At 54.7% G+C, this 13030-nt stretch overlaps 1 protein-coding gene across 1 annotated transcript; it reads right to left on the reverse strand.

The window, feature by feature from the left end:
- Positions 1–1695: 1695 nt before the first annotated feature.
- On the reverse strand, positions 1696–10768 carry LOC131291142 (uncharacterized). Its single transcript, XM_058320334.1, has 10 exons — positions 10704–10768; positions 10452–10577; positions 9819–10331; positions 8369–8906; positions 6556–8248; positions 6275–6483; positions 5848–6197; positions 5587–5750; positions 3455–5492; positions 1696–3370 (listed from the first exon to the last, which is right to left on the reverse strand). Exons 1-10 carry the CDS (start codon positions 10766–10768, stop codon positions 1696–1698), a joined length of 7371 nt encoding a protein of 2456 aa, XP_058176317.1.
- Positions 10769–13030: the final 2262 nt, after the last annotated feature.

Raw genomic sequence — 13030 nt, forward strand, 5'->3', positions numbered from 1 at the left:
CGTTATGTTTGTTCTCATTGGTTGATTGTTAGTACACACAAGATCTATTTGTAGTAATGGATAAGAAATGTGAGTCAGCGAAAGAAACTAGGGATGAGGGTTAGCCCATCGAGCTGTGGCTCACACTGTGTCCACGACGGTAGGACACCGGTTCGGGACCGGCTGTTTAAAGGAGTGGCACTGAACACGTAACATGCTAACACTGAAATGTTTTTCTCTTAATGATAATTGGAAGTCGAACATCAAATGCACGCTGCGCTCGGCGAACCACGAATTTAGTCATTCTCCACGCAAACGTCCCTCGAACACGTGGTTCACGATGAGCCGCTGGGACCTGCTAGCCAGCAGGTGTCTTGTGCGCGTTGGACATTGATTTGCTGCTGCGTATGCGGAGTTATGTATACAATGTATAAAACAAGAATGATTCATTTGGTCCTTCCTGAGTTTTATCCGACTAAGTGAAATAAAGTCTTGTCCGTCAGGATATCTTTGTTGTCCTGGTTGTTTGGCACATTACGCTTCGCACATTCGCGCTGCATTGGGTTGGAAAGCGACTTTCAGCTGTCTTCAGCTGCTCGGGTAACCAAAGCAGACAAAATCTCAGCTTAACTGAAACACCCTGAACATTGAACATTGTGTTTCGAAGGGGATTATTCAACCAGGAAAGATACGAGAGTTTCCACTGTGTGTGTGTGTGTGTGTGCTTTTTTTTCTTCTTCTATGAGTGTTTGTCTTTCGCTGTCCGCAACACCTCTCTTGAAGTTCGTTCCTTGAAGAACCAATACGTGCCGCACATCTTACACTTGACGTTTACTGGTACATATGTATATATCTATATATATCTATATATATATATTTGTTTTGTTTTAATTCTTACGGATCTGTGATACAGAATGCTGTTGATCTTATCGGGTTTCTTTTAGCTTTGAAAATATCCTTAAACAAATTATACACATGCTCATGCAATTTTGTTTGTGCTTGCTATGGTATGCTTAGTTTAGTTTAGTATCGTTTACTGCGCTCCCGCACGATGCGTGTAATAATTTGAAACGTTTGGTGGGACCGTTGTAGTAGTACTATTCGTTAATGCGTCCCCTCGACCGCGCCCAGGGTTCCGCTTGCTTCGATTTTCGTTTCAAATGACGAGAGCCATCTCGATGGCCGTACGCGAGCTGTGGTGATCTTTCCGGCGCAGGAGAATCCGTCGATTCGGTTTACATGGTAAGCAATGGCATGCCTTATGCGGATCACATGAAATTGAGGGTGGAAACCACTGTGGTGTGTACGTGAAACAGCGAGAGCTCGTGCTACGGTTCCGTCTAGCGTTTTGCAACATCAATGCTCACGGCCTAATGCAAAGAACTACTAGGAGTTTCAGCTTGGTTCTTCACACCGGACGTCACTGTACCGGGAGCCGGGAGGATTTCCCGTTCACCCAACGACGAAGAACATCTAAATTACAATAACCATCCCACTTCGCCTTCTATCTGGATACCGTCGGGTCAAACACCAAACAAAAGCCTCTCGGGAGAGACAAAATGGCAGCTCCACTCAAGCAGTACTCGGCGAACCGAAATGTGCTCCTATTCATCTACCAAACAATAGGCTGTAATCCTTCCATTCTATTTGTCGTTGCTCCGTTGGATAAACCTGCCTGACAGCGGGGATAACGACTCGTTGAGTAGTAGTACCTGCTCAGTAGTAGGTTGGGAATGGATGGTATGCGGCGGCCGAGGAGCCGTGCTGGTTGATCGGTGGCGAGGCGATGTTCTGCTTCATCGGATGATGGTAGTTGGACGAGCTGACCTGGTGGTGATGGTGGTGATGGTGATGGTGATGGTAGGCTCCGAAACCGCGCGTAGGCGACACGACGTGCCGTGGGGCGGGTGGTGGTGGCGGTGGTGCCGGTTGGCCGGTCGCGTCCGACAGCAGCCGGTTGTTCTGCTCGAAGATGAGATGGGTGGCCGGGTCGCTCACCAGCAGCCGGTGATTGGTGACGGACAGCTGATCACTGGCGAGCAGGCGATGGTGATCGCCCGGCTGTATCTGGGAGGATATGAAGGAGGCGTGGCGCGACGCATGGTGCGAGCCGTTATTCACCGAGTGGTGCGAGCCGGTGTTGGAGCTGAGATCCAGCGACACCATGCGGATCATGTCCGGGTGGTGGTGGGCGCTGTAGGAGATGGCCGGCGTGGGTGGAGACTGCACCAGATAGTTCGAGCTGCGGCTCAGATCCACCGTCACGGATTGGTCGGCGTCCGAGTCCTGGACATGGTCCTGCTGCACAAGATGCTGCAGCTGGCTTTGCTCCAGTTGAAATGATTCTTGCTGCTGCTGTTGTGATTGTTGCTGCTGCTGCTGTTGCTGCTGCTGTTGCTGTGGCTGATGTTGATGGTGATGGTGCTGTTGCTGATGTTGGTGGTGTGGCTGCTGATGATGGTGCTGCTGAGATTGTTGCTGTTGTTGTTGTTGCTGCTGCTGCTGCTGCTGCTGTTGCTGCTGCTGCTGCTGTTGCTGCTGTTGCTGTTGTTGTTGTTGCTGCTGCTGTTGTTGCTGCTGCTGCTGAGGCTGTTGCTGCTGGTCGCGCTCGCTCAGTATGTCGTAGATATGGTGATGGTAGCGGTTAAAGTGTACATTGCTACCGGGCTGCACGGACAGCTGGAAGTTCGAATGGTGGTAGGCCGCAACCGAGGTGCGGGACGACATATCCAACCCCTGGAAGTCGGACGAGTCGCCGATGCTGTTGCGCTGCTGAAAGTCCACCATGTCGACGGTGCTGTCGTTGCCGTACTTGATGCGCATGTCGGCGGTACCGGGCAGGCTAGAGCCCACGATTGCCGTGCGTCCATTGTTGTCGCCGTACTTCGGATGCTGGATGAACTCTGGTGCGCCACTGCCACTGCTAGCGGCGCTGCTACTGGAAGCAGCCAGCTTCAGCTTCTCTTCCGCCTGCGCCGCACCAACGGACAGATTTTCCGCAATGACGATGCTGTTGTCCTCGTCGCTCGACAGGTGGTGCTGCATGTGGTGCTGCGCTCCCTTCAGGTTCGAGTCGAACGTGTCGAGCGTGAGCGAGCTGATGGTTTTGTTGGCGTCTTGCCGGCGCGTTCCACCGTAGTTGTTGTCGGTCGTACCAAAGTCGTACCGGGGTAGTGAGGGAGTCGAGGCGGGCGAGATCAGATCGTGCTCGGCGTATATCTGACGTGAGCTAGAGCGCACTGGCGAGCCGGAGGCGAGATGCTGCTGTCTACCGGAGGCAACGACCGCGGCAGCTGCACTAGCGGAGTAGCTGAAATCGCCAGATTGCTCCGGTGATAGTGCACTGCGTACTGAGTCGACACTCGAGGACAGGTGCTTCTGCTGATTTCCCGCCTGAAGCTGTTGCTGTTGTTGCTGTTGTTGCTGCTGCTGCTGCTGATGTTGCTGCTGCTGCTGCTGTTGTTGCTGCTGCTGTTGCTGTTGCTGGCTGATGTGTGGTGTCTCATAGCTGAGCATCTCGTTCTCCTCGTAAATGGCTATCTTCTCGCGCGACTTGGGTCGACCAACTGGCGCGGTGTTGGAGGTACCAGTGCCAGTGCCCGCTCCACGTATCGAAATGATTTCCGCATCGGCGGGCGACTGAGCCGAGTACTGTGCCGAAATGGAGTTGATCTGCATTGAGAAGTGGTGCGACTTTAGCAGCTTCATCTCTTCCACCGACTCGTCGATGTTGCCCGCACTGAATGCCGAGTTTGCCGACAGGTTGTTGTCTGTGTCGGCGCCACTACCGGGGTCAATGTGGCTGAGGTGCAAACCCTGGCCCTGGTTGTTTGTGCTAATCTCCGCCTCGGTTATGATGTTGCTGACCGAGTTCAGTGCTGCCTCGACCAGCATGCTCGCCGACGTCGGTATCGTGTTGATAGAGTTGCGCCCGACCGCCGCATTCGATCCGTTGTAAAACGAACCTAGCAACGTCTGATGGTTGAAATGTCCCTGAAATGCGTGACTCTGGAACGAAGGCAGATCCGGCAGGTTAAGCCCCGTGAAGTTGGATGTATACTGTTGGATCTGACTGTGTGTGTTTTGTTGTTGCTGTTGTTGCTGTTGCTGCTGTTGCTGTTGTTGCTGCTGGTTTTGGTTGTTCGAGTCTACCACATCCAGAATGGTCGAGTTATCGTCGTCTTCTTCCTCATCGTCGGCCACATTCGGTGGTGGCGTGTTCACGTTACCATTCATGATCAGCTTGGTGAGAAAATCTCGACTCGTAACGGTGCTGAGCATCACGCCCGCCTGTTCTCCCTGCTGCCCGTCACTGGGGAGCTGGTCTGAATCGCTGATCCACTTCTTGCTACCCTTGCTTATCACCAGGCCAGTGTTGGCCCCACCGTTGATGTACTCCTTGTACTTCAGACTGTTCGCCAATGACGCCATATCGACAAAGCCGTCGTCCACCTCGCCAACACCCTTCAGTCCTTCGTCGTTGCTGTGCGCTTTGTACTGTAGGGATCCGGCAGATGCGTTGACATCTAGTTGGTTTGATATGTTTAGCTGCCGGTGAAGCTGCCCGACGTTCAGACTGCCTGAGTTCGCCTTCGTCTGTTCATCCGCGAGTGGCGCAACAAGGTGTTGCATATCGTCCAGCCGGCCGTCGCCTCGGCCCTCCTCTATATGGCCCTGCTGGTCCATGATGCTCTTCCGTATGTCTTCCACACTGCCACCGTTGCTGCTCACCGTGGACCCGATTCCCGCCACCTTCGCCATGTCTTTCAGGTTGTTATTCAGTATGGAGGTGATCTTAGTGGACAGGAGTGATAGGTTGCTTTCGTTCCGGCAGAGATCGTTGAACGATTCCAGTATATTCTTTGTCTTCAGCAGATTGTTGGAGAACGGCGATGGTAGACGGGCCAGCTGTGGCTGATTCTGATGGTGCAGGTGGTGATGGTGGTGGTGGTGCAGCGACTGCTCGTCGTGCTCACCCTTGTGCATCGCTGCCTGTGCATTCTCCAATGGTGAGTGCTCATGGTTGGAGTGGAGATCATGTTGATGGTTCGGATGCTGTTCACCGATACCCGGTTCGGTATCCGTGTCAAGATGTCCGTCCGGTTGGTGGGCTGCCAGATGCTGTCGCAACAACTTCTGCTGCTGCAACTCGACATCCTTCGACAACCCGTCCGGATCATGCAGCACCTGGCCCAGCTGGTGCTGCTGTGCGGTTGATTGGTGCGTCATCGAAAGACGTTGTTGAGATGGCGGGGTGTTTGGATAGTCCAGCTGGGGTGATTGTAGGTGCTGCGGGGTCTTTTTCGGTTGCTCAGTGGGCTCTTGAGTGACGCTCTGTGACTGGTCCGGAGTATGCTGTGGCAACTCCAATTGTGCCTGAAACTGTGCCTGATGGAGCTCGTCGAAGTGGTTCAGGTGATGGCGGGAACGCTTCTTCCTTTCGACCTTTTCACTACCGTACGCCCCGTCCTCTGATGCGGACGATTTGTGCCGCTGGCGACGCTGCACTTCGTCTGGGAAAAAGAGTTTCAGAATAAACAATGTAGGTTTCAGTTGAAATAAGTAGTACAACGATTGATGCGCCACGTTCTGTCAGTGCCTACATACCGATCATGCCATCGTTCAAACCGCCAGAGTAGGCATCGAAAGTATAGGCCACACTTCGTTCGATCTTTGGCATCTGTTCCTGGGTATAGCCGTGGACCTTCTTGTAGTGAAACTGCAGACACTGTTTGGTGGTAAAAGCAGCCGTGCATTCATTTTCAGCGCACCTGAAAAGAGTTTATCGGGAAACAATAGGTAACGATTACACCAACTGTCAGATAGGGACAGTACTAAGTGAGGCTAAAGTATGTGAACGGTATTTACTTAAAGGGTCGCACGCCCGAATGGGTGAGCATGTGAATTTTAAGATTAGACCGATTCTGAAACAGCTTCTGGCACCGTGGGCAGCTGACCACGGCTGAGTTGCGACTGTGCACCTCCTTCGAGTGCCGCTGCAGTGCTGCCCGAGACCCGAGCAGCTTTGAGCACAGCTTGCACTGGAAGTCCCGCAGCACGTCCGCCATGTCGCTGTGCATGCGCTTGATGTGCACCTTCAGCTTCTGCGGCTGGCAGAACTTCCGGCCGCAAAAGTCGCAGAGGGGGCGCGTCCGCTGCGGGTTGGCACTGCAGCCGTACGTTCGATGCATTTCCAGGTAGTTTAGCCGCAGGAAGAACTGCAATCATGACGGAGATATAGGAGAGTTAGCGGTTGCGGATTCACAGAGTGCGGATTGATCCTTCAGCGTCATACCTTCTGACAAAATTGACACTGGTATGCACCCTTGCCATCGTGCAGTTTCTCAGCATGTTTCATGATGTTCTCCTTGCCCAGCACTGCCACGCCGCACACCTTGCAGTGGTACTTACGAATCGTCAGGCTGAACCCGGGATCATGAAACACGGAACAGTGCGTCCGGTAGTAGATCGGGTGATCAAACTTCAAATTACAACCACCACAATCTGCAAGGCAATGAAAGGGTTAAGGTGTTTGACATCAGCTATGGTTGTACATCACTTGTATCTGCTACTCACTGGTCTTTTCCATCTTCTTTTTGCCCCAAGCCGAGTTACTGTCGTCGCTCCAGTACAACAGCTCCGTACCGGGCTCCAGGTCTCTGCTGGTGGTAAAGAAGATGCTCCCATCGTACACCTGCAGGACGCAGTTCTTCTGGTCGCGAGTCCGCGCCGGCCGGATGTAGCGCAACCAGTTGGAGAGGTTCTTGTTCTCCGTGCTGGTGTAGGTCGACTTGGAGCCATCGAACGTCTCGAAGATGAAGCGCATGGTGCTGTCGTCCTGTATTTCCGTCTCGCGCACCACCTGCCCCGTCAGCGGGCCAATTTTCGTATACTTGGATATGAAGGTGGTGGTATAGATGCTAAGACCGTGCCCGGCAGTGGTTCGGCTTTTGGGGAGCGTGTCAGAATCCGCCCCGGTCGCCACCGTCGCCCCCGCCGCCAGCCCACCCAGCCCGGATGTCGACGACGATAATGGAGGTGCGAGAGATGGTTTGGAGTCGAGCAGGGTGTCGCTCTGTTCGTGATGCTGCTCCTGCAGCAGTAGCATGCTGTCATGCTGTTGCGGCTGCTGGAGCAGCTGCTGCTGCTCGGTGTGCGTTGTACTGCTGATGGCACCGTTGGAGATCGACTGGGGACAGGGGCGCAGCTCGAACTCGGGCGGTATGGACAGCTCCGAGAACGAGGGTGACAGCTCGATCTTCGCATTGCACCGACTACCGTCACCTCCGCCCTCCTCGTCGTCGTCGTCTTCGTCATCCCCGTCGTCGTCGTCGTCATCGTCGTAGTTCTCGTCCATCTCGTCGTCCATATCGTCCGGGTTGCCGGTCGGCTTGAGGAACAGCTTGTGCTTCTTGATCAACTCCTCATTCTGTTCCAACCACTGGTTAAGCTCGATTTTGTTATTGATCGTAAGTAGCGGCGCGTTCAGCGGGCACAGATCGAGACCGTGCTTGACGTTGCACCCGGTACACACCTTGTTCTTCGCTACGCCCGCTCCCTTCGCCCGCCGCTGGACCGGCGCTTGGTGTGTCGATGGATGGTGAAGCGACAGCTGCGTACCTCCGTCCGGTCCGCCAAAGCCCGCCTTCTCCGGCGGTTCACCTGAAGCTCCCCGCCCGACGGGCCGGTACTCCTGCTCCTCGTACTCGATGTGTAGGTCGACCGAGCGGCCTCCATCACCCGCTGCGTGAGCTCGCTTACCTCGTTTTCGCACCCCGGCGGGATAGGGACCTGCGTCACCGGCCGCTCCTCGAGCTGCCACATGTCCCTTCTTGGCCGCGCCGAGTGGAACCGGTGGCTTCTCGTCCGGTGGCGCCCCGCCAACCTCCAGGTCGCCCTGCTCGAAGAAGTTTGACGTGGTTGGCAGCTCCTCCGAGTTGAGCGACCGTCGCTCGAGCTTCTGCTTCTCCTCCAGCTCGGTCTTGATCTTCTCCGCGATGCGGTAGTCGAGCACCTCCGTCTCCGTGTTGAGCGAGTCCTCCGACACCGAGCCCATGGTGCTGCTGATCGAGTCCTGCTGCACCTCGTTGCTCTGCTGCGGTGGCTGCGTTTGGGGCAGCCCTGCTGTCGGCCCCGGTGTCGGTACCTTGCGCAGCGTCTTCTTGACGATGTCCTCCATCAGGTAGGACGCGTGGCTGCCAACGCTCAACTCGGTGTCCGCTGCCGCCGCCGCCGCCGCCGCCGCCGCTCCGGGCAGCAGCTCAGTGCACTTCGGTTTTCGGTCCTCGTCCTCCACCCCCTCCTCGTCCTCCTCCTCCTCTTCCTCGTCATCGTCCTCCTCGTCCTCCACGTCGTCGTCTTCCTCGTGCTTCGCGAGCTTCCTCGGTACCAGCGGGACTACCACCACCCCGGCCTTTTTCCCGACCCCGTCCGCTACGCCCTCCTCGTCCTCCTCGTCCTCCTCCTCCTCGTCGTCCTCCTCCACATCCTCCTCCTCGCCTTCCTCCTCATCCTCGCCCCCGTCATCGTCCGCCATCGTCTCCCCACCGTACTCGTCGCCAGCGCCACCACCCGTTCCCCGCCGCCCCAGCCCTCGCTCCCGATAGGCTAGCGGCGTTGCGCCGGCACCGCCATCGTCCACCTTATGGATAATATTTACATTTTTATTAAATTGTACTCTTTTGGTTTTCTTCTCGGCGGCCGCCGGCTTGGAGCTTCGCTTCGACGAGTGAAGCGACTGCTGCCGCTGGTGCAGCAGTGGCTTCAACACCTGCTGCTCGTGCTGCTGGTCGTGGTCGAGCGGTTGATGGGGTGTTGGTGCTGCCTGCTGCTGCTGCTGCTGCTTTGTTCTGCCACCGGCTTTCGATCGCACGCCTTTGCCGCCGGTCGCCGAAGTCTTTGGTTGTGCCATTGTGTCGTCATGAAAGCTGTAACGAAAGAGAATTACTGATACTTGTTGCCTACTCTAATTGTGCTTCCTCTTCCCGAATGTTATTCTCACTTTTTCCACAAAGGGTAAACACATACTTCTGATCAGAACTTCCTGATAAGGTGTAGAAGAGCAAACGTCACCACATCCACTGCTATTAATAAAACCACCTCATTAAACCTTGGGGAGGACTTCTTGAACCTTCAGAGTCCTTAAAAGTCATCAATCCAAAATCTGTCATCTTCTTCTTCTTCTTGTTATAGTCAATCGGACCTGCGTACCTCTGATGGGAAGCTAACATACACGCTGCTAAGGTGGAATCCAACTCTTGTGGGGAGAGTTTCTAACCGGCATTACCGCTCGGCTATCCGGGAACCTGCTGTTCCTCCCTGAAACCACACACTATATCACGAGCTTGCTTGCGTACTCTTCAGCCACACGTAAGTGATTGATATCCGAGATGCGGAGATGGAAACTTCAAGGGCCATTAGTCCCTAATCAATCCTTATTCAGTCAATCCAGATCCTGCCTTACGCTGTGAATTTTGATATTATTGAAAGGAGACTAAGGCTAAGATACTTAGAACTTAGATACCCTAGGTAGACTATGTTATCTAAGTAGGTAGTACTTAGTCTTAGCCTCATGCGGATTTCTGAGCTTCTTCCGAGTATACCGACGTGCTCCATGAACTCGTCAGCCAAACGTCCAACCTATAATGTCCTTTTAGGCGGTTCCGAACTCTAAACCGATAGGCAACCCAAAATACTCAACTGGACTAGCTTAGTGAGTGACCGTGAGCGATGTCGGATTGGATCTTCGCTATATAAAAACCGCCTACCGGTTGTAACATCAAGTGGGGATGCTACAAAATGCTTCGGAAAAGAAAGGCGAGCCTGCCGCTACTACCTACCCATTCAGTAACTCCTTCTTCCAGCAGTTGCTCTCAGCCAGCTTCAGCAAAAAGGACACGAACTCTACATCGTTCTTGAACAGCAGCACGTTGCGCAGCGTGTCCCACTTTTCCGCGTTCTTCGTGCCGATGTAGATGTTCTTGCTGAACTGCTGGTGGCGGTACTTCTTGGCTCGGGACGACTCGCCCGCCTTCTCCGATGGCCGCTGGCTCCCCCGGCCGCTGCTACCACCACCTCCTCCACCGCCGAGGGTGCTCGTAGCGGCGGTCGTGCTGCTGGTTGTGCTGATCGTGGTCGAGGCGTTGGAAGTTGATTGGAAGAATGCACCGGAACCGGACGCAACCTGCTGACCGCCCGCCGACGCCACCGCCGATGCTGGTGGCTGGGGTGCCACGCTTGCATAGCCACCGCCACCGCCACCCTCGTTCGACCCGTCCTTGGCGTCGCCGTACGCCGACGAGAAGAAGGACGCGGACGACGAGTTGGAGTTACCGCCGCCGCCGCCGCCGCCACCACCACCACCGCCCCCGGGCACGATGTGCTGGTGTTGATGCTGGTGGGAATGTGGATGCGAGTGGGAATGGTGGGGCTGATGGTGATGCTGCTGTTGCTGTTGCTGCTGCTGGTGCTGTTGGTGATGGCCACCGAGCGCATCGAACGGGCCGTCCGACTTCTCACCGGTCGTGTTGGTGTCGTTGGTGAAGTGCACACTCTGCTTGCTGTTGCTGCTGCTGTTGCTGCAGTTGCTGCTACTACTGCTGCTGCTGCTACTGCTGCTGCTGCTGCTGTTGCTGCTGCTGCTGCTGTGGTGGTGGTGGTGGTCGCGGTGATGGTGCTGGTGGTGGTGCTGCTGCTGCTGGTGGCTGGTGTCGACGTTGGTGGACGTCCCGCTGCGCTTGATCAGGTTTGCAATAGGTGAGTCGATGTCACTATCCAGAATTTTTGGCATTTTACACCGCGTTTTGTTCTACCCCGGTTTGTCGTTGTTGTTGTTGTTGTTGTTGTGGTTGTTGTTGTTGATGGTGATGGGTGGTGAGGCCGGTGCAGTCGTGCACATTGAATCCTTGCCGGGCCGGAAGCGTGTTCACCAAACAGAGGAACAATGTAACATAACGTAAAACAAAAAACACCGCACGATTTCCCTTATGTAATGTCAATATTACTGTGCACGAGCGCGACTGCTTGAGGCGTTTCTAGTAGCTTCTCGCTTTCCATCGTCCACCGTGTGTTCGGGGATCGTCGGGGATGAGGCTGGGATGAAGCGAATCACCTCCCACCCTTCCGCTCCTACACGTACCCTGAACACTATGCACTATGTGTTGCCGTGGTTGATGTTGTCGTTGTTGTTGTTGTTGAACCAGCGGAACGTTCCCGATTCCGATTCAGAGAAAGTTCGTCCCGTTAGCTTAGCTGTCCTTTTTTGTTTTTTTTTTGCTGGCAAACTTTTTGCTCAACTTATCTCCACTCGGTTTCGCTATCTCTGTTACTCCACCTCTAGGTGCCGCACACTACCACTTCCGTCCGAGTGAAACGCAATTGCCTGACGTGGGACGTTTCCGCCGGACCAGGGCCCATTTCCCGGAAGCGTGGGCCTGGGGGGAGGGGATGGGGGGAAAGGGAACTTTAAGAGACACCGCACACCGGAACACTGAGGCTACAACGTTCCCGGAACTGCGTCACGGAGCGGAGTCGCTCGAACACGGCCCGAAAGGGTGGATACCGAAGCAGCAGATGTGCATCAGGGATCCAGTATCCTTCCCCTACGGAGAGGACGTGAATGTTCCGGACCGATGGAAGAACAGTCCTCCGATTCTGTTCCCGATGCTGATGCTGCTGCTGCTGCTGCTGATGGTGGTGTTGGTGGTGTTGGTGGTGGATAATAACGCTGCTGATGCTGGGGGCCCGATGTTGGTACTGCTTCGCGCACTGTTGCCAGCACTGCTCCTGTGCTTCAGAGGCCCAGGCCAGGCGACCGACCGTACTCCCAGCCCAGTATCCGTATCTTTTCCCGTTTTCGCAAACGCTTTCGCAAACAAAAAAATATACGGGACACACCAGGACCCAAAACTCGACTGGAGCGCAATCCACGCACTTATCCTGCGACGTTTTTCACCGTCCGCGACGACTGCTGCCGCTTTTTCCGCACGGGGGCTGCCCGTTTTTCCCGACCACTTTAAGTTTGCTGGAAAAAAGGCGAACACCGCCGTCCGCGAAGATGAGATATCTATGCATTCATCTTTAATTTTTCTCACACATTTTGCGCTCTGCCAGCCCGCTCGCTCGCTCGCTCGCTCGCTCGCTCTGGCTGCCGGCCCGCTTTTCCGACCGCTCCCCTTGTTGGTGGGATGCCGCTGCGTCGTGGCGCCACCCGCTCACCGGATTTTCCCTTTTTCGCACCCCCGGGGCCTTGTTGGCGCAAGAGCACACGGGACGGGCAGCAACCAGGACTTCCGCGGGAACGGCATATGCTCTCGCCGTGCGTTCTCTCCCGCTTTTCCACCGTCTCGCTCTGGCGCGCACATTCGCGCTCTCACTCTCGCGCCCTAAAGACTCCGCAAACTCGCTCACATAAACAGCGCGACGGACGAAAAAGAGAGAGAGAGAGAGCAAGAGAAAGAGAGTGTGTACTTTCCCATTTGTTATCCTTGCGAGGACGCAAAATTTTCCTCACTCCGGTACGTGAGCAACTTCCTGCTATCGTACGCCCACACCAACACTCGCGCACCGACGCGCACACCCACTCAAACAGGCGAAACGGACGCGCGCGTGTGGAAAATCGTGGAAAACCGTCCACAAAAGGGGGGGGTGGGCGGTGGGCGTACCGACGCACTTGTATGCGTTTGTTTGCTTGCGTAATTGCCATGACATCCTTTTCATATATGGACATGCACAACCACACTCGTGCAAACGGGCACACTATAGTGTCCAACACACACACACACGAACATCCTTCGTCCTGCACGAACAGTCTCGTAGTGTAGACGAGAAAAAAAAAACGACACACCTTTATTCGTGTGTAGCATCCCTGATGGTGCCCTTGAGAAAAAAGGGAAAAATCTTACCCTATTCAACAAACGATGTTCCGAAAACTTAAACTCCACCCCCTCCTGTTCCACCCCCGAGAAGGGAAATCCATATACCATCGGTTTTCACACTTTCCTTTCGAATTGTTTTAATATCCAAAATAAAAAAAATAGATGGAAATACAAAA

Source organism: Anopheles ziemanni, chromosome X, assembly GCF_943734765.1.
Source record: "Anopheles ziemanni chromosome X, idAnoZiCoDA_A2_x.2, whole genome shotgun sequence".
Classification (NCBI taxonomy): Eukaryota; Metazoa; Arthropoda; class Insecta; order Diptera; family Culicidae; genus Anopheles; species Anopheles ziemanni.

What these genes read in the sequence shown, in the direction of transcription:
- LOC131291142 (XM_058320334.1), bottom strand. Translation starts at nt 10,768, where the DNA reads ATGCCAAAAATTCTGGATAGTGACATCGACTCACCTATTGCAAACCTG. An exon ending in GCGCTCGGTGGCCATCACCA is followed by an intron (nt 10,332 to 10,451) that starts ACAGCACCAGCA and finishes CGGTGGTGGTGG; the next exon opens with TGGCGGCGGCGGCGGCGGCG. An exon ending in AAGAAGGAGTTACTGAATGG is followed by an intron (nt 8,907 to 9,818) that starts GTAGGTAGTAGC and finishes CTTTCGTTACAG; the next exon opens with CTTTCATGACGACACAATGG.